This window comes from Aedes albopictus, chromosome 2 (genome assembly GCF_035046485.1).
Source record: "Aedes albopictus strain Foshan chromosome 2, AalbF5, whole genome shotgun sequence".
NCBI lineage: Eukaryota > Metazoa > Arthropoda > Insecta > Diptera > Culicidae > Aedes > Aedes albopictus.
In genome coordinates, this window is record NC_085137.1 from 478,362,320 (window position 1) to 478,384,450 (window position 22,131).

A 22,131-nucleotide genomic window follows, 5' to 3' on the forward strand; every position below is an offset into this window, starting at 1 on the left:
TTGTTTGAAGTTTAATCTGGGATTTCTCATAGAGCTTCTTCTGGGACTTGTATTTGAAGATTTCCCAGGATTCCTTCCAGCGTTTCTCCCTGGATTTCTTCAAGAGGTAGTTCCGCAATCTCTGTCTATGAGTTCCATTCATGATTTTATTCAGAGGATTTCCCGGAATCGCTCCTATAAATAGTTCCTTGCTGAATTCCTTGAGAATTTTTTTCAAATTTTACCAAATCCATCAGGGATTTCTCCTAGTTTTTTTTTAGTGCTCTCTAATACCATCTTTTATGCATCATGTTTATGTCCTGCGCAAAAATAGGGAGGATTATTCAGTGCCAATATTTGTACATCGTGGCATAACGTCCCTGTTGGGAGAAAGGCTGCTTCTCAGCTTGGTGTTTTATGAGCACTACCATAGTTGTGACCTATCATCAGCGCAAAGATTACCTATGGCTGCAGAGTCATACCGGAAGGGAATGAACTACCACCTAAATGCTTGTTGTAGCAGGTTGAGCAAAAATCATTGAAGACCTTCGGGTCTCCAGTTAGCCTAGTGGTTAAGGCTATGGATCGTCAATCCGGAGACGGCTGGTTCGATTCCCGTTCTGGTCTACAAAATCACTAAGTTGGAGAAAGGCAGACCAAGTTCCAGTGGGAACGTAGAGCTATACAGAATAAGAAGAACCTTCGAAAAACCACATGATGGTCGTTATCTCGTGACAAAAGCCTGGTCATCCCTTTAAACATTTGCCGGGAATCCAGTTCATATATAAAAGAGAGCAACAAGGAACGAACTCACCGGATATTCCTATTCAGCTATTTTTCTGTGTTTGCCTTTGGTTGCAGCATCTAATAGGCTAAAGGTCCTATTAGACATGACAAATATTTGGCCAAACAAACCCAACAAATGATCAACACATCCTGAATCATAGCAACCTTGGATGAATGTCGGGCTTCAATGGCAAATATTTTTCGTAATGGCAAACAGTCTAATGAAACCTTAAGGATGCCCTCCAAACTACATCAACTGTTCACTCGTTCATATTTCTTGCTGAGTCTCTAGTCGAACGTAGGATAGAGGAAAAAATAAAAATAAAAATACCGAAACCCAGCGTGCGTGAATCCCGAAAATTTGCTTCTCCCTCTCTACACACACTGGAAACGACGACGTATGGCACAAAGCGAACGCAAACTACGGTCACTATATATACAGTCTGGCGGATGGAACTATTGGAGCCAATTTTATCGGAACCAATTGAACTTGACATTTCGTGAGAGCTTTAATAAATACGAGGCTAGTATTATATCCGTAAAGTTAATAAATTTATGTTCTGAAAACACAAAGTCAATCGAAAGCTTGAACTTTTCCTAGTGCTGGCAGTAAATAAGCCAGTTGCCAGTTCTTAGGATTTTTTATTCGCCAGACTGTTCATATAGTGACTGTAACGCAAACTGGTCGGTCAATGTTTACTGTTCGCGCCAAAACAAACTCCCGGCAAGCGAACTTCCGAATCTTCCAAGAATACTGTGCTATGAGCATTTCCATAGTTATTAGCTGAGAGTATCTTCTGACAATGACCATTTCGCTTGTGTATGCTGTATATCTATTATAAATTACAATTTATATTGCACTTAAGGATATGCAATTTGTAATGATGGAACCTAAAACTACACTGCACGGAGCTGTTTTGGGGAGAAAGCTAAAGGAGATTCCTGGAAGACCTAAGAGAGGCAAGGACGTAGGATGAGCTAGAAAGTTTTAAAAGGAGAGCGATAGGGTTCTCAGGGAGAAGTTTAAATGGGTTCCAGGAGAGATTTCAGGAGACTTAGGTTTCAAAAGTTTTTACGCAGATTATGTGGAACTTGCATTGTCGTTTCCAAATATTTTCAGGGGTATTTAGGGAGGTTTTATGGTGGATTTCAGTAAGGTTAAAGGGCTTTATATAATTCAAAGGGTTTCTGAGGGCTCCCATGGAGGTAATTTCATGGGCTTTAGGACAGAAGGTCGAAGGACAAATGGTCGAAGGACAAAAGGTCGAAGGACAAAAGGTCGAATGGACAAAAGGTCGAATGGACAAAAGGTCGAATGAACAAAAGGTCGAATGGACAAAAGGTCGAATGGGACAAAAGGTCGAATGGTTCATGTTCTTGCTCATTGAGAGAAACATTATGGTGCTTTTATAGTAATCATATGTATTTCAGCCACTGACATTTCTATAGGAAATATTTCCTTTTTTTGTTTATAGGCTATTCTTTCAAGTTGTGTTGGTGTAGTATTTAATGGCAATTTAGTTTGATGTTTTGTTCAGTAATTTTTCCTTCTTAAATTTATAGGCTGTTCTTTTAAGTTTTGTTACTGAATAATTTATCGACTATTTAGGTACTTATAATTTAATCAGAAATTTTGCCTTCTTTAATTCAATAGCTGTTCTTTCTATCTCTACTGCAGAAAAAAAATACTACTTGTGATTAGTGATTATCCGGGATGATTCATCCCCTCTTGGATTTATAGGTAGTTCCGACGAATTACACTGTATAAGTATAAATAATTTCTTCGAATTTCGACTGCTGATGATTATGTTGGGAGGTATGGCGTTCAGTCTTTGCAAGAATAACTCAAAAACGGATTCTTAAGCTTTCATAAGTTATTCCTCCAAAGATTGAAAGCCATACCTCCCAGCCCGTGAACCGTATAGTACATTTTTTTCATTATAGGATTTTGGAGGCATTCCAAAGAGCTTCAGAGCATTTTTCGGCGGATTTCACAAACGTTACAGAGGCGTTATATGGCGTTTCTGAGGGTTTCGGAGGGTCTGAGGTGCGTTACATGGGGTTTCTGGGGGTATTAGGGGGATTTTGGAGGCATTCCAAAGAGCTTCAGAGCATTTTTCGGCGGATTTCAGAAACGTTACGAAGGCGTTACATGCCGTTTTCTGGGGTATCGGAGGGTCTGAGGTGCGTTACATGGGGTTTCTGGGGGTATTAGGGGGATTTCGGAGGCATTCCAAAAAGCTTCCGAGCATTTTCGGCGGATTTCACAAACGTTACGGAAGCGTTACATAGCGTTTTCAGGGGTTTCGGAAGGTCTGAGGTGCGTTACATGGGGTTTCTGGGGGTTTAAGGGGGATTTTGGAGGCATTCCAAAGAGCTTCAAAGCATTTTTAGGTGGATTTCAGAAACGTTACGAAGGCGTTACATGCCGTTTTCTGGGGTTTCGAAGGGTCTGAGGTGCGTTACATGGGGTTTCCGGGGGTATTAGGGGGATTTTGGAGGCATACCAAAGGAGCTTCAGAGAATTTTCGGTGGATTTCACAAACGTTACGGAAGCGTTACATAGCATTTTCAGGGGTTTCGGAAGGTCTGAGGTGCGTTACATGGGGTTTCTGGGGTTTTAAGGAGGATTTTGGAGGCATTCCAAAGAGCTTCAAAGCATTTTCGGCGGATTTCACTTTCATGAATAACATTACTTTATATCCTTCTATAGTCTAGATTACGAAACGACAACAGTGTTGATATTGATATTAACACTCACGGGCTTGGGCGCAACCTCCTGTCAAATTTTCATTTTCATTCATGACATAAGCGATCAGCTGATCCGAAACGTCTCGTAAAATGGCTCATTGGTTTCTACTTTCTATCATTCTAGGCATCTATTTCGAATTGCAATGCGGTAGTAAATAGCTGCATATAAGCTAATTGTCGTTTTACTGACCACTTTATCATGTCTTCCAAATTGTCTACTGTCAATTATACCTTTTGTTCTATTCGACCTTTTGTCCATTCGACCTTTTGTCCATTCGACCTTTTGTCCATTCGACCTTATGTCCATTCGACCTTTTGTCCATTCGACCTTTTGTCCATTCGACCTTTTGTCCATTCGACCTTTTGTCCATTCGACCTTTTGTCCATTCGACCTTTTGTCCATTCGACCTTTTGTCCATTCGACCTTTTGTCCATTCGACCTTTTGTCCATTCGACCTTTTGTCCATTCGACCTTTTGTCCATTCGACCTTTTGTCCATTCGACCTTTTGTCCATTCGACCTTTTGTCCATTCGACCTTTTGTCCTTCGACCTTTTGTCCTTCGACCTTTTGTCATAGATTCATTTCATGGGCATCTCAGGAGAATTTGTGAAGCTGGTTTAGAGTGTTTTATGGACGTTTCAAAAAAATACAGATTTCAGAGGCATTTCTTGGGCTAGCAAGGGTTTTTCAGAGACGTTACAGGGGATTTAAGGGGGTTTCTGGGTGTTTTCTGAGGCTCTGAGGCTTCAGAGGAAGTTTCCAGGGGTTTTCATCCAAGCGTGAAAAATACCCACCTAAAGCTGAGCAAACGCGAATTAAGTGTTGTCTCAGGATTGTTAACCCGGCACTGCCCATCTCGACATCTAAGATTCATTCATTAGAAAGTCTAAAGAAACTACTTCACTACAGACGCATCGGAAACTCTACTTTATGAGTGTAGTATTTGAGAAAAGAGAAGGTAATTTCAATGCATATTGCATACTCTGGTGTAGTATAAATACCAAGTATTCCGAAACAACCGCTAGTTCTGACTACTAGTGGGGGAACTAATGTACTGTATAAAGCAACTCGGTCTTGCGCACCCCTACCCAGAGGCCTCATGGGGTGTCAGGGTCGTTTCAGAGAGTTTTCAGGGATATTTTTGGTGGTTTCAATGGCGTTAAAAGTTAGATTTGAGAGTTTCAGGGGTCTCAGTTGTGATTTAGCGATTTTCAAGCATGTTTCAGCGGTATCATGTGGTTCCAGGAGATTTTAGCGGAGCTTCAGGTGAACTCAGCTAGTTTCAGAGGGTGTCAGGAGATGTTCTGCGGCATTGTAACGTCCATTGGAACGCCCTTTTAAAGGCTTCTGATATACCCTGAAACTTGGAATTGCGCTGAAACGCCCTAATATTCCTTGAAATGCTCCGGAAACCCCTATAATCCTTTTGAAACGCCGCTGGGGTCGCTTGAAGCATCCTTGAGTGGTGCCTGAAACAAGGATGGGAGCACTTACTTGCAAAGAGTTACACTCACTTGCTATTTCCTCAGCTCAGAAGCGTGCAGTCAAAAAATGGCTTTTGCCTTGTGGTTTTGTCTAAAACTTTGTCAAATAGAGTAGGGGTCGCATACGCATACCGAAGTCGTGAGGGAGCTGCAAAGGCAACTCTCCACGAGGTGAATGAAAATTACACTCACCTCGTGGAGAGTCGCATCCTCTACTCTATTCGGCAAAACTTCAAGGCAAAAGTCGTACATACATTGTTTCTTGATTGCACGCTTCTAAGCTGAGAAAATAGCAAGTGAGTGTAACTCTTTAAAAGTGAGTGTTCACTGAAATCTCCCATAAGCAATCCCCTGTAATGCTCCTGATTCTTCTTAGAACCACCTTATTTTGAGCTCCGTGGGAGTTTGAGATGGGGCCAGGAGGGTTTTCATAACCTCTGGCTCCATCTCAAACTCGCTTCTCGCGAAACATAAATTGGAACACGGCATAAAAGAGGGAATCTTTGTACAATAATCCAATCAACAATTTGATGTTTCAATTTATGTACCCCCGGCCATAAAACAAAGTTCCCGCTAAGATTCTATCGATTTTTTTGCGAGACTTCTGCAAAAATTCTTTCATGGATTTCCTTTGAAGAGTTTCTAGGGATTTTCTCTTGGAGTCCTTCGCGCGATATCTCCCGTAGTTTCTCCCGAAATTTCTCTTACAGGTTTACAGAGTTCCTTACTGGGTTTCCCAAAAAAAAACCAGTTCTCCCAGAATTACTCTTAAAAGTTGTTCCAAGGTGTCCAAGTATGTTTCGATTTTTTGTTTCAAAGTTACTCTCGGGATTTCTCCAATGATCCTTCGGAGTTTTTCGCCCATTCCACTAGGACTTCTTCCGATATTTCTGTGGGAATTACTCGTAAGGATTTTCAGAGATTATCCCCAATGAAATTTCGGGATAATTTTCAGGAAAAGTTGCAGCAAGATCTGAGTGAATAGTTTTGGAAACATTCTCGATTTAGACTCCGAATAAAGTCTCACGAAGAGCTTGAGGACAAATCTAGTGGGGGAGGAATTCTACAAGAAATCCGGGAGGAACTGTAGGAGTAATCCCGGGAAAAATATTGAAAGAAATCTCGGAAATAGCTATGAAGAAAATCTTAGAAAACCCTAAGAAGGAAATCGTGTGAAGAACTCTATAACTCCATATCAGCCATAGCTCTTGCAGAATTCTAAAAAGAAGCTTCTAAAGAAACCCCGCTAAAAACCTTGGAACAAAGTCCACGATAAATCCTGAAAGATTATGATAGACATCCCGGAAGGTATACCGGAAGGAATCTCGGGAAATCTTCCTGATTAAGAAGTTCCAAGAAAAGCTCCAAACGAAACTTCGCGAAAACTCGGAAAACCCGGGGGAAATACTAGAAAATACTCACAAAAACTTCTAAAAGAACTTGAAGGAGGAAAACTTTTTTTAATCTTTTAAGGAGGAGGAATTAAAAACGAACAAAACTCCTGCAAAAATCCCGTGAGATGCTCTAGGAGAAATTCTGAATTTTTTGCCGAAAACTACGTAAAGGATTCCTGGGTTATTCCGAAGAGGAGCACTAGAAGGAATTTATTTAAAACCATCTAAGACGAATTCTGGGAGAGATCCAAGCAGAAACTTACGATAACCTGTGAAAAATATCCTGGCACAAACTTGTGCCGTAAGCTTGGGATAAACGCTGGCTTAAATCTCATGAAAATTTTGTAAAAAACTCTGGAAGAAATTCTGAAACGAGCATCATTAAGAATTCAGCATCCATGCACGGTTCTCTTGAGGAAATATGTGCAAGAATGACTGCAAACATGCCTGAAGGATCCGCAAGAAGTACCATGGAAAAATCTTAGATAAATCTGTTTAGGACCGTAAATTCACAATCTGTTCATTGATGTCGATTTCGGCGATTAAAATATGAAATATTTCATAAACCTTATGACCCAGTTGAAACATATCGTACAAATATTGAAACAAGTGCGTTTCTCCGTTCGTAAATATAGTTCAACCACGTACGCAATTCCATAATTCTGGATTACGTTCGATTTCTTATAGCTACCTGCTGGGGCAGCTGCAGAAATTACGCCGTACTTATTCTTGACCATAGTCCAGTTTGCGCAGAAGTACATACACTCCAGAGCGTGCAGGAAACTATCCCAAGAGTTCTCACTGCACCACCAGACCAGCCAAGGCACACGTCTGCGGACCGTGTCGTGCATCGGTGCACGTTACAATTTATATTACTACGCAAATATTTACCCATCGCCACTTAGTATAGTATTTAATTAAAGTCGAGAACTGGCCAGCAGCTACTGCAAGCAATAAAGCTTACATTGTAGACGCGCTCACGGCCTTACGTAAGCACTGTTAGCAGGCAAACACGTCTACGTTCCACACTATGTGTATATGCCTTCATGGAATCGGCGTTGTCGTCGTCGTCGCCTGTCCGGGCACAACATTACTTATCAAAGTAACGAGTTTTTAATGATTTCATCGACCATCCTTCAAAACGGCAATTAAATGTGCCCCCTCGTTGATAATGCGTTTGTTTTTGTTCCCTTCTCCCTGTCTGTATAGACCGATCTCTACGGCCAGAATCTGTTCAACCTGATCCATCCGGATGATCAAAATTTGCTCAAGCAGCAGCTGGTGCCCAGCAACTTAGTCAATTTGTTCGACTCGGCTTCGGTTCCGACTCCGTCCACGAGTCGGACGTCCACTTCCGCCGGCATGACGACAGAAACGAGCGCCGAGGAGCAACAGCGACGCTCGCAGGACGAGGAGGACGAGATCGATCGCAAGCTGCGACAGGACAGGAGAAAGTTCACGTTAAGGTTGGGATCGAATGATGGTGGTGTAAGTTCACGGAGATAACGGTTTCAATTTTTAGGATCGCCAGGGCAGGACCTCGATCGGAGCCCACAGCATACGAGCTAGTCACGATAGATGGATTTTTCCGACGGGCGGACGCCGCACCGCGAGGAGAGCGACCAAGTGGCCCCTCGGGGCTGCAGCTTCTCAGGAGGGCGCGCGGTCGCGACGACGGGATTTCACTTCATAGCATTAACGGCAATGATATTGTAAGTATACTCTAAATACATAACGATCGATGCAATCTACTAATGACGATCGCTTGCATAATCTCGCAAATTGCAGGTTCTGGTAGCAATGGCTCGAGTGCAAAAAGTGCCAACCATCTGTGATCGTTTGATTGAGGCTTGCCGGTATGAGTACAAAACGCGTCACCTGATTGACGGCCGGATAGTGCAGTGTGACCATCGGATATCGGTCGTGGCCGGGTACCTGACGACGGAAGTCTCCGGCCTGTCACCGTTCACCTTCATGCACAAGGACGACGTCCGGTGGGTCATCGTGGCCCTGCGGCAGAGTAAGTTTGGTTTTGGTTTCTTAAATATTTAATTTTGAACTACAGTGTATGTTAGTAGCCAAATCTTAGTGGCACTTTTCACCAGCGAACTCCTCGGTAGTCATGTTTGAAGGCAGACTCTAGGACTTGGATGCACAATATATCCATGTATCGTTTAAATCCACAATTCTAATAATCCCAAATGTCTTTTCAAAAGTGTGCTCTTAGTTATTTTCCGAGGATTGTCTGCCTCAGTGCTCAATGCTTCCGAATGTTTTTTGTTCGCTTGGGAACAGGAAAGGCTGAATGCCTTCACGAAGTACTTGTGATTGGTTTTTACTGATTCAACAATATCTTCTTTTCCTTTCCCAGTGTACGACTACAGCCAGAACTATGGCGAATCTTGCTACCGGCTCATGACCAGGACGGGAGACTTTGTATATCTGAAAACTCGAGGATATCTAGAAGTGGACGACAGCTCAAAGAAGGTGCAATCGTTCGTGTGCATCAACACCCTAGTCTCCGACGAGGAAGGTCGTCGGCTTGTCCGTGAAATGAAGCACAAGTTCTCCGTCATCGTTGAGGCGGAAGATCTCCCCGACGAAAGTGACGAACCGGCCGTGGAAAACCCCACCCAAATCGAGAAAGCCGTTCTGAATCTGCTGACGAACCTTCACTCGGAAGATGACGAACCCTCGGACCGAGCCCTGCCATCGACGGCTTCGCAAGAAACGGATGCGCCGGAGGGCTCACAGCTTGCCATAATTGCACCAAGTTCAAAGACTGTCAAGTCAGCCATCGTCAAGAGTATGAACGTGATTGCGATCGCTTCCAAGAAGATGTCCAACGGAAGCAACTCACCGTTGAGAGACTCCGCCGGGACAAGTCCCAAACCAAAGGAACATTCTGGTGGCAGCTCATCGGGGATCATCACAAGGCCTTCAGTTCTGCAAAAAGCTCATAGTCCCGCCTTGGAGTCGCGTGTTCCTCCGCTACACGGCACGGACCACGACTTCATCCAACCGTTCTCTCCGGCCGGCAGTACCAGCAGCAGTAGCAGTGGCGGTTCCGTATTCTCACCTGCATCACACCAGCGAAACAGTCGAAGCCCGTTCGGTGGTAGCATTCCGCCTACGTCTCCACCGGCCATTGCTGCCACTCCGTCGACGTCGGTTTCGCGGATAGTGGACAACACCGCCAGCGGTCACAGTCGGTCGATCAGCGTACTGAAAAGGACCCACAGCAACAGTAGTTGCTTGGACTCAAGTTCGGACGGCTCCACCATTGGACACACGGCTGACTTTGTGGTCCAGAAGCGGCCTAAGGTCAATACCATACTGGATCTGGATACGTGCAGGACTCGGCTTTCCAATCCGGCAACGGGTGAGTTTAGCATACAGGTTGGGGTGTTAGAAGGGACAATTGAACTGAAGTTGCGTTCTTTATTTTAGATCTCATAACAATGTTGCCGCAAGCCTTTCATGCGGTCGATCAGTCGCTGATGAAGGTGGATGACGATACGGCCAAGCTGCGGGCTCAAGTCAGTGGATATGAAAATTTGCAGAGCAAATCGTTGCAGCAGCTGGACAGTATAGTGGTAAGTTTTGGTCATTTGTTATTTGTTTGTTTGATGGAGCGCTTCGAAGTGATTGCCTTTACCTGCATACTCCCCCTCACCCTATATCGTTATGTAATGAAACATTCTACCGTGACGTAACAACGTTTTGATGCCTTTTCTGTCAGATTTTCCTTTATAACTCGTTTATTCGACCGTAAACCCTCATATATTTTTACATATTCTGATTCCTTGTAAAAATTTTAATAAGTATGATTCTTTGAACAGTTAGTTTTCATTGGGAAAGTATGATGAAAACGTTGTAACGTCACGCTACTCATTCCCATTTTTAACATACTTTTCCAATGACAATTTACTGTTTGACAGATTAAATTTATAGGAAATTTTACAAGGAATCCGAATATGCAAAATATTTGAGGAATTACGATCTAATTTACGAGTTATAGTGGAAAATCTGACAGAAAAGGAGCCAAAACGTTGTAACGTCACGGTAAAATGTGTCAATTTGTTTTGCTCTGATTGCCGGTTATTCACAACAAAGACCACAGTTTTGAGATGAGGCAGTTCTGGTCCTAGAAATCCACAACCGCGATCTAGTGGACAGCAGTATTTCCAACAATTCTCCAGCGTAATATCTACAGCCGAAGATGGCAACACCCACTGAGAACTTCAATCTCAATACCTCGTCGTACATGAAATTCCATAAAACCGGCCTTGCGGGACTCCTGAAGTTATATGAAAGCATTCCTGACCCACCTATGAACCGTAAACTACTACTCGATTCTGGAAGTAACTTCCGAGAATCTTGTACAGGTCGCAGGAGCGCATCAGCAATATCCGTCCAACTGGCGCTATTGAACACGCTCCTTATATCCAGATTCATTACTGCACAGTAGGGAAGCCCCTTCCTCTTACCCTAGAACGCTATCTTGACAGTCTTCCTAATCGACAAGATAGCGTCTACGGTCGATCTTTCATTCCGGGAGCTGAACTAGTTGCTCAAGAGACCATTTAGATAGAAGCAGGATCTACCGCTTCCAAACCTCTAGGAAAACTCCCTCGTCCAAGCATTTCTTTATTGCAGACCTGAATATCTCGGGAGCCTCTGCAATAACTAAAAAAAGGGCTAATTCGGAACTCCATCAGGACCTGGGGCCTTACCTACGCTGAGGGACTTTGCAATCCCCATAAGTTCCTCATCGCCAGCTCCAGTCCCAAGCTGACCTATGAAAAGAGACCAAGGACTGGGATCATGACACAGAATAAGCCCCTCGATGATCCCTTCCAACAGCTCTAGAGACTGCGCTGTAGGAGCCATTACATCACGATAGGCCTATTTGGTTGCCCATATCTCAGTCCACAGTGCTCGCTGCATCCACCGCCTAGCCGTAGGCAGGTGCGGCGCAGGCATGCAATCGCTTGAGTCCACCAGTTGGCCGGTGGTCTCCCATTTCTAGGGTGGACTTGCCTAGGCATGGTCGCATTGCACGCACGCGAGCGCGAGCACTCACGGCGGAGTACTTCCTTAACCCTCAAGCGATCGCGCTGTTGTATTTTGTACAACACGATGAAAAAATCTCGCTTTTTGTACTCAGCATTAGCGTGGTGCTGACGCAGGTAGTCAACCGCGCGAGTTACGGAAGGTTAAATATTTCACCTACGAAGTCTTGACTTTGGCCTAGTCACCAAGTCCTCCACCCGCTGTTTGCTGTTGTAGTAGTCGATATTGTAGCGAACCCACCTATATTTTCTTTACTTCGTCGGATACATTGCCATTCGCCATAGGTACCCAGTTGAAGGTAACCTATGTTCCTACCAAGCCGTGGTGGCCTCTCGCATTTCACATTGTAACGACCTCCTCCGCATTCGAAATCTCATCCCAATAATGGCTCAATGCTCATTTTACCAGTTAGAGTACGTCTGATACTGCGTACGTTGAATCTCAGAACCGTGGGGTTAGCATCGCTCCTCATCGCCTTCATAACCTCCGAGTACTTGGACTCGTCGGTCTTTATGTTGAGAGCGCCGCCCTTATCCCGTTTGCTGGCAACTGCTCTACTAGTTCTTTTTTTGCTTTTTCTTCTCCCGTCTATCCGCTAGAGTCCAAAGGGTATCCCCTTCTTGGACCGCCCTAATAAGTGGTGCTTGAGAATCCACACAAGGTCGTAGTCGCCTGCTACCTTTATCCCGGAACAGACCGGCCTTCTGAGACCCACACTTTATAGCCTTCTGGGAGCCAGGTTGGAGCTCAATTCACGAGCTTTGTTGCCCGTTTTTCTTCGGGCCTTGTGAGTGCCTCCGGGTAGTTCCTTTTCCGACAACTGCCTCGCATGCTTCTGCGCCTGTTTTGAGAAATCAGTCGCGTTTGGCGTTTTCGCCCGGTTACCCGCGAAGGCGAAAGCCTCAGTCTGGGTAGACTTGGACATCTTCAGCTTCACGGGCTCTGTCGCTGCCACTGTTTCATGGTCTTGCTATATCGAAGTTTCAGCAGGCTCTTCCTTAGGTCCTTGCTGTTATTGCACTTCGAGGTCGCGAAGTCGATTAGCACGTCAAGATGTTGCGCAGCCACAGCCCTCACCAACCACGCTCCGACCATTACCTCTACCGGCGTACCAGCCTCTTCTGCGGATGATGAACTTTGAGTTTGATTTGAGCCTATTTTGGATTTCCACGAGTAGCACGGGAAAGAAGGTCGACCGCAACAGAGCCTTTACACTATCGTGGCAAGGGGAAAATTATTGCGAGTGGTATTCTTAGTGGTTAGGCTTAGTTAACAATCGAACATGTTTTAAACTCTCTCGATCACTCATTCCTAGGTACGGGTTGCGTTGCGTGTAACGCAGAGCAGTGACTTGACAACGGTTCCACATGGTTGAGTAGCCCTTCACTCCTCCTCAACGTTGTCAGTTCGACATCTTGGTTGGATACCAATAGCATTTCGATGCCTTTCCAGCCTAACTCGGTTTAACGGCTTTGTTATAAGGTCTGTCTTCATGCGATCGATTGACATCCCAGACAACCAGTCATCGTATAAGATGTTGCATAAGATGATAAATAAGTGGAGGCCATATGCGTGCGTGCCTCCATTTAGGCGCATGTAAAATGTAGGCATATCGCCTCCACTTTAACATCTTATACAACATCTTATACGATGACTGGTTGTCTAGGATGTAGCAAAGCTTGATGATTCGTTGTTGATGTAGGCCCTTGGCGTAGGCGCACTTATTGATATCGATGTGCTTTGAACGCCTTGAGGCGCTCCGACTCCACGATCTTTATGCTGGACTGGTTTGGTTATCTTTCCATATGACAATCGGACTGGGTTGAGATTGCTACAAGTCGCTAAGCAGCTATCAATATTACATGAGCTGCTGACAACCGTCCGCTAACGCAACGAATACGACTTTTGTCGAGTAAAGGGCAACACACGTTTGTTTTCGTGTTCCCTGTCGCCGGCGCAGTTGGCGTTCACTCAACACTTCATTTCACCGGTGCCGGGACCCAGGTGCACACTGTGATCTCTCGTATCCTTGAGGTAGGTATAGTAGTACTCTTTTTGCTTCAGTTGGCGACTTCCCTGCCCAGCAGTGAGACGGCCACGCATTGATGGTTTCGCTACATCGTGTGCGAATCGCCGTTTAAGCTTGTCTAAGTAATTTGCTTGATCGAGTGACCACCATATCCGTCTTATAAGTTCATTTGCACAGGTTTACGTTGGGGAGGTAGGAGGACAAATTCCCAGGAGCCGGTTCCCTTGAAGGCTTCCATGCCCTCCTGCATCGCGGTTTGTCACACCGCCGCTTTTGGTTCGTCGACAGTTTGTTTCGTCACGCTGGCCTACGAAAGTCAACTTTTATGCCGTGGTACCCAGCTTCTTCTCAGTAACTTTCGGGATGTGTGGCCAAGCACTACAGCCAGATATCTTCAAGTAGTCGACCTCTGGTTTCACACCCGTCCAAGCTTCGCAGGGTGTGACGTCGAGTGGCTTCGTCGGCAGGATGTTCTGGAGGTGAACTATCATGCTCAACGCTTCTGTCCAATAGCGTTGATCCATGTAAGCGTCGAACAGCGTACACCGCAGCACCTTTTCGACGAGGGAACCATTCTTGCGCTCGACGATAGCGTTTTACTGTGGGCTGTAGCTCGTGCCCGGGTAGAGGTGAAATACTGCCGATCAAAACGTGATATTGGTTTGATTGAGAGATAAAAGCTCTGAAAATAATATCCGATAATATGTTCCTGGAACATCTGAACAATATCAGAATTTGATATTTCACGATCAAACGAATAGCTGCCTGCTATTGGCTACTACAAGATCTAAATAGGATCTGATAATGATGTTCCATGAGTAAATTTTAGATATTATTTTTAGATTTTTTATCTCCTATATCAATCAAACCAATATCACATTTTGATCTCAATATCAAAGAACCGTCGTTGGGGGTGAGAATGGGTCAAAAAAGGATACTCACAGATTGTTTGTTAAATAACAAATGCAGTTGAAGTAGGAATAACTTTTTATTTGGTATGTATACTCTTCTATATGGTAGTGATAGTTGAGCAAGAAAGTATCACATTATATGAATTGTCTACTAAACTATACAAATAATTGAAAATTAACCCAATCTCACCCCTTAGAGGGGGTGAGAATGGGTCAAAGTATTCGAAGTCGCCTATCTAAAAATACAAGTTAATTTTATTGATCATATCTAGTAAACCTACTTAAAATACAATGTAACCATGACGAATAGAAACTTAAGTAATTTTAAAAGATGATTAATCTACCTTAAAAGGGCTAATGCAATCGAAAAAAATGATTGAAATTTGATAAAATTGAGTTTGTATATTGTACCGCCATTTTTAGCCACCATAAAGTTTCAATCCCCATGTGAGGAGGGGGGGATTACAATGAGGGAGAGGTGCATTGAAAGATTTATTAAAAAAAAACATGATATTTTCCGACGTTCGTCCGTTTTCCGAAATTTTGTCATGTTCCCGGTTTTACGGCCCCGGTATTTCCTGGATACCACTACCATCTGGTAGTTTCACGGATATTTCCTTAAAATTTAAAAAATAAGGGAAAAAGAAAAACGCTATCAAGTCTATTTTGTGAGCTTACGATATTGCAGTACACTAAAGATCAGCTGATGATCAGAGAAGCTGTCCAAACGCATGGGTTTATTGTTATAAATGATTTTAGGCACTAAACGTATGAACACACTCACATGACACTTCTTCGACATATTTTCGAAAAAAGCGTGCTTTTATAAAGATACAGTAAACATGGCACCACTCTAACGTCAAATGGGGACTGGATAACAAGTTGAATTTTTAGTTAAGGTTATGCGCACTCGATAACTTGCTTTACCCAATCTCACCCCCATTCTTAATATTTAGACATAGGGTCGAAAATATTGAATTTTTTAATAAAAAGTGCATTGGCAGCCCACTTTTTTCGTTGCATCAACCAGGTAATATCTACAGCTAACCACTTATAAGAAAATGTATGGTTAGGTACTTGTGTGAAACACTACGAAGGAGAAATTTTTTCAGAGTGATTTACTAGTAGTTTCATCATATAAGTTTAGCCACAAATTTAACAAAAAACGATTATTGCTAAGCATCTTATTCTGCATCATGACGTGTTAAAACATCTTCTCTTTGAAATAATATAAAGTTTTCAATATAAATTACCGATAGTTGATGATCTATTTCCAATTTTATGTTTCTCCGTTTTGACCCAATCTCACTCCCCAGACCCATTGACACCCCCATCGACGGTATGCTAATATTGAGCTCTTTTCTTCTATTCGGGTGGTTTACTGCACAGAGATGCCTTCTCGCTAGTAGAACGATCGCAACTGCTTTCCGATGTATCCTGACTGGATCGGACGGCTTTCGTCCGAAAGTATTTTGACGTGGACGACAAAGACCTACGCCATCTCTACCGAACTGCAAAAGTCGGTGGGCATCAGGTCGACTTGAGAAAGGAAGTTGGAAAAGGAGCTTGAGGCAGTAGTCACAGTTTTCGTCGACGTTATATTTGCGGACCACAAAACCATCAACTAGCTCGGTTTTCAGTGAGTAGTCAGTAGCCTGGTACACCGTTTATATGGGAAAATATAAAAAATGGAAAAACTCCAACTCCTGTATACTTTCTGAGTTCCATTTTGGTCCCATATCAACTGTGCAAAATTTCAGATCGATCAAAGAAACTATATTTTAGCGCCCGCCATTCTTAGTTTTTCATACGATTTACTATGGGGAAAATTTACTTCTTCAAAGAAAAATCGTTTGAGGTCACCCATTGATCACTAAAAATAAGTCGTTGAATGATTTATGTAGATAACTTCACGAGGAATCAGACCTCCGAAGACCGCAAAGCGATGCGACATTCGTGGAAAAAGTTATTAAGCCTTACCCGTTCGATAAAATGACGAGATTTTATTATTTATTGTTATTCCTTACATGTTAAACAGCGTTTGCATGCCATTCGGTTTTCAGTCAATAACTTTTTCCACATGCCTTAGATCGCTTTGCGGTCTTCGGAGAGTTTGTTCCTCGTGAAATTTCCAACAAAAATCATTCATCGATATATTTTTAGGGGTTAAGGGGCAACCTGTGGCGATTTTTCTTTGAAAAAGTGATTTTCCCCATAGTAAATCGTATGAAAATTTAAAATGGCTGGCGCTAAAATATAGTTTCTCCGATCGAGCTGAAATTTTGCACAGTTGATATGGGGCCAAAATGGAACTCAAAAAGTGTACAGGAGTAAAATGTCTTGTTGTGTCCCACGCTAGTAGTCAGTCGCCTTCGGGTCTTAGTGACCGAATCTGCAATGCCAAACATGCTAGCAATCCTTGTTGTGCTTGTCACGGTTATTGTAAGCGCGTAACGCTCGAAGCTGTTAGCCGATCGGCCGAACAGATCGGATACCACAATGGTGACCGCCAGTAATCATCACCACGTTTTCAGGCTGTTTGATCTCGTATAGTTCGTCCTTCAGACGTCCAAAGGCGATGGTGGCATATCCCCGAAGAATGCGGCAAACGGGCCGCATCTTCATGTAGTCTTCATCGCAAGGTTCGATGCGGCGTCCTGTCACTTCGCCGCTTCGTCGAGAAACTTCCTCTTTGCCAATTCCAATGTGAGACTGGCTCTTTTGGACTGTTGTGAGCTAGGTTGTGAGGGTGTCATAGGAACTGGGGAGGCTCCTCAAAACCAGAAATTCGACCTTGAAACGTCTTCTTTGTCACATATCGTTTTGTACCATCCAGATCTTTTTCGAACACTATCTTCGTAAAGTTGTTGTCCAGCATTTCTCGAACATGCCCCGGTCCACTGTATCATTCCGGCTTTGGCCAACTTCTCGATGTTCAGTTTGCCGTAAGGTGCAGCGAGTATGCGGTTGATTCTTCGCTGCCACACTGTTTCCGCTTATGTTTGTATTGTTCCACGTTCTGGCAGGTTCTATACTGCAGCATTGCCGCCCGCGCTGCGTTCTTCTCCAAAATCGCCCAGCACTCCTTATCGAGCCGTTCGTTTCGTCGGCCCTGTTTAACATACTCGCGGATGTTCTCAGCTGCATCATTCATGACTGCTATGACTGTACTACAGCACTATCACCCTATTTAGAAGGATCACATGGCACAATGGTCCACGAACCAGATTTACGAGGAAAGATGTATTCAACGCCTTTCGAATGAGTTTTTAGGCAAATATGGTCTTCTACAGGGCCCATATAGCCGAGGCGGTAAACGCACGGGTATTCAGCATGACCATGCTGAGGGTGACGGGTTCGATTCCCGGTCGGTCCAGGATCTTTTCGTAAAGGAAATTTCCTTGACTTCCTTGGGCATAGAGTATCTTCGTGCCTGCCACACGATATACACATGCAAAATGGTCATTGGCAGAGGAAGCTCTCAGTTAATAACTGTGGAAGTGCTCATAGAACACTAAGCTGAGAAGCAGGCTTTGTCCCAGTGAGGACGTTACGCCAAGAAGAGGAGAGGAGGTCTTCTACAAAGTTGTCCCTAAAAATGAGGTCTTCTTTAAAATGTTCATGAAAATTAGGGTGATCCATGTTTTCAAAGAAATTGGTAACCAAACTTTTTTATTTGCAAGAATAACTGTATACATTCTTCGGGAAAGTTGTAGATCTATCAATTTTGAGCAAGTTTGCTGAAGACACTTTTTATGTAGTTTTCAAATTGACCAATCTAGAGGTATTTTCTGAATAAGCTTAGGGTGGTTCAAGAAAAACCGGTTTTCTGGCGATGATGATTAACCTGGGCTTGTTAGGGGAATATCTGTAAATAAAAGAAAATCGGGTTAAGTACGGTTCCTTTGAATTCCACTAAGAATTTGCATCCTTTGACAGATACGTATTTCGACCTCAACTGTAAGGTCGTCTTCAGTGTCTTGTACTTGACTCGAGTCGAGTCAAGTACAAGACACTGAAGACGACCTTACAGTTGAGGTCGAAATACGTATCTGTCAAAGGATGCAAATTCTTAGTGGAATTCAAAGGAACCGTACTTAACCCGATTTTCTTTTATTTACGGTTTTCTGGCGTTAACTTTTTCAGTTTCGATTTTTCATCAAAGTCGCCCAAGAAACACTTGTAGAGCATTTGAAGACGCGTCATTTCGTGCGCTGAGATTATCGTTATCTCTTTTGGTTCAAATATCTCGTCAAAGTCGCCTAAGAACCACTTTTAGAGCTTCCAAAAACGCGCATTTTCGTGCGCTGAGAATGTTGCTACGTCATTCCGTTCAAAAGATATTGATGATTTTCTAGAAAAAATAGGCACTTTTCAAGTATTTTTCACTTGAGTTACAAAAATAACACCCCTCTATTTTTTTGATATATTTTATAACAACATTTCTTCTTTTGAATGCTCGCGAAAGATATTTTTTATGTTTGCCCCAACCCGTCATAACACCTTTTTGAAAAACTATGATTTTTTAAGAAAAAGGCCTGTAACTTTTGAACCAAAAGAGATAACAACCATCTCAGCGCATAATGGTGTAAAGTATCACTAATAAACAAACAAACAAACAAACAAATCTCAGCGCACGAAACGACGCGTCTTTAAGGTGAATATATAACGAAGCCACACTTCGAATTTGCAAAAGCACAAATCAGAAGAACCGAGGGTTGGTTTGCGCTGAAAAGTTGATCGATTGGTCACCACCAGCGGGTCACCAATCGATCAACTTTTCAGCGCAATCCGTTTTTTGGTTCCTCAGATTTGTGCTCTTGAAAATTTGAGGTGTGGCTTCGTTATATATTCACCTTAAATGCTCTACAAGTGTTTCTTATTCAGAAAAATAACTCTAGATCGGTCAATTTGAAAGCTACATAAAAAGTGTCTTCTGCAAACTTGCTCAAAATTGATAGATCTACAACTTTTCCGAAGTATGTATACAGTTATTCTTGCAATGACCATTTTGTATGGACAAATTAATTTTTTTGTGTGGACAAATGACCACGGGGGGGGGGGTGTGGTTGAAAAGTCCCAAAAAAATGACCACGTGGTTTATGGACAGCCCCTACGTCGGTTGACGAAATGAAATGAAATAAATTAAATTAAATTAAATTAAAAGTTAATACCATAGTTTGATGATTTAGTATGATAACTAACACGGTTTTCTTTCTCCGATTCTTCCCCCAAACAGGAGGCATCACACGAACAACGAAATGTGCTGCAGTCAATTAAGCACGAGCTGACCCAATTCCAGTCCAACAACGGTAACGACGGAGAGGGTGGCGGCGCTGGCGCTGGCGTTGCAAGCGCGAGGGGACCATTGGGCGTCAACGATATTCTACCGGGTGGTGGTGTCGGTGCCATCATCGTGGACGATCTGGATCAGCCGTCACTCCTGATGGAGGACTTTCCGAGCGATAGTTCCAACCTGATGGCCGACCTGGACAACAACGGAAGCCTCCTGGGGGGCGATTCGCCGCTGGAGTTTTTCAGCTCCATCAACACTCCGATGATTTCGCCTACAACGGCGACGGCTTCGGTCATCACGTCGAGCCGATCGGTTGGGGCTGGAGGGGGTGCCGGAGCGCCGGGAGCAACCGGAACGGCAGGATCGTTCTACCAGGGCGCCGATTTGAATCCGAGTTAATGAAGACTTGGATGGAATGGAGATATTTGAGGTTTTTTCGCGGTTAAAATGACCACATCGGATTAAGATGTGGAACTGTTTCAAGTCCTTGATCAAATCTGAAATATCTGTTAGGGAAACGATATGGGAAGCGCGAGCTTATGAACTCAGCTATGTATGTTCCTTCAATGCAGGAAGACTAAGCTGAACATTAGGGAGCTGCTTATTTTTTAAAGTTTTTGAACAATGATAATCGTGTGATGGCTAATCGTACTAATTGTACTTGCCATACAATGTGCATTCATGCAATGGCAGGCAGAGAAATCCCTTCAATTAATAACTGTGGAAGTACCCTAAAGAACACTAAGTTAAATAGAGGCAGGTCAACTTCCAATGCTAACCTAGAGCCATAAAGAAGAAGAAGAAGAAGAAGAAGAAAAGCTATTTAAACAAGAGTGAGAGCCTAAAATATAGAGATTCATTAGTAATATTATGTGATTTTTACTTCAATTCTCATAGCACGTTTGTAAAAAAAAACATTTTAAACCACTCATTAAATCAAAGTAAAGAGAATTGAAATAAAAGTTATATTTCATTACACGAAAGTCCATCTTAGGAGTGCTTACGCCGCAAATCGCAATGTTTTTTGCTCAAACTTGCAGCTTTCTCTTCTAAGTGATTTGAATCAAGAAAAGCACACGAGTTCCAATGTTCAAAAACTACCGAAAAATAAGTCGTACCCTACTGACCATTCAACGGATGCGCTGAACGAATGTGTGAGTACGTGTATGTTGTAATAAAACTAACGAGCGTGTTTGTAATGGTAATTTTGTAAGAGTCGGTTTAAGTCCAAGAAATACAAAGAAACAAAGCTATTGTAGTTTACACACGATATTGTGCATATAGATTAACCGTGTTGTGTAAATCGACGATTAAGGCAAACGTGAGTGATATGAGTTTTTCACATTGAAATTGATAGTATTGTTCCCATCCACAAAATTTTCCGCGTTATTGACTATATTATTAAATGGAGAATTGTACCTACGAGATACTAGATGGCAAAAGATATAGCGAATGAGTCTTATAACTAAGTAAACAGATGGTACTGTAATTTGTAAGTTTGTTGGTAGTTTTTAAGAAAAAGAGTGTTTTATTATAATTCATCTAAATATATATTTTATTTAGTTTATAATTTACTAGCTTTACACATTTGGAAAAGAAAACTCAAATAAACAGAATACAAAGGTTTAACTAGTGCCCACGCACGTGTAATATTGATTTTATTGATAAACACACACTGTAAATAACCCAATAGTAAAATACCCCTTCTGAAAGGTAACAAACCCTCTTCTAATGTTTAATCTAGGAAAATTTCACGTTCTGCGTGCGAAAGGAGCCCGGTTCAGAGGTTTTTATTAGCCGGTCGAAACAATGTTAAACACAGATTATTCAATGTGGTAATCGAAGCATGTGAAACACACAGGAGGACGGAAACAATGATAAACCAATAGTTGTTAAACAAAGAAACAATTGAATACGCATTATACATCTGAATGAAAACCCATTTCTAAGGCCGAAACGCAGAGAGCGAGGAGAGGAGATACATTTCACGGATATCCCCACGTATATCCAAAGCATCTTGTCTGTAATGTGTACTTTAGTGTTTAAGACTAAAACAAAACCCAAACAATAACCTAATGAAACAACAACCAACCACCCAACCGCAACCAACCAACAAACTCAAAAGCTAAAGCACATGGTGTAAATAATGGAGAAAATAAAATGAGAAAAATGCATAGTAGTTCTTGTTTTGTGTGTTTTGATTTTTCATTCGAAAAAAAATATCGAGTATGTATCCGAACACCTTTAATCAATCACATTGTTCCAGGAATTCCTCCAAGGATTGCTTCAGAAATCCCTCCGAGAATTGATCAAGGAATTCTTCCAGGAATTCCTCAAGAAATTTCCCCAGGAATGCCTCCTGCAATTTATCCAGAAACCCTCCCAAGAATTTCTCCTGGGATCTGCATCTCCAAAATTTCTTC

General features: G+C 42.8%; 1 protein-coding gene across 2 annotated transcripts in view; it reads left to right on the forward strand.

Annotated features, from left to right (window-relative positions):
* LOC109413956 (basic helix-loop-helix ARNT-like protein 1) overlaps positions 1 to 21,887 on the forward strand; it is a 347,751-nt gene extending 325,864 nt beyond the window's left edge. For both annotated transcript variants that reach the window (XM_019687687.3, XM_019687686.3), the window contains exons 6-11: positions 7,606 to 7,862; positions 7,919 to 8,108; positions 8,185 to 8,416; positions 8,768 to 9,778; positions 9,847 to 9,992; positions 19,652 to 21,887. In XM_019687687.3, coding sequence (XP_019543232.2) covers positions 7,606 to 7,862; positions 7,919 to 8,108; positions 8,185 to 8,416; positions 8,768 to 9,778; positions 9,847 to 9,992; positions 19,652 to 20,107 — 2,292 coding nt within the window. In that variant the 3' untranslated portion in view covers positions 20,108 to 21,887. The remainder of the gene's footprint in view (positions 1 to 7,605; positions 7,863 to 7,918; positions 8,109 to 8,184; positions 8,417 to 8,767; positions 9,779 to 9,846; positions 9,993 to 19,651) is intronic.
* Positions 21,888 to 22,131: the final 244 nt, after the last annotated feature.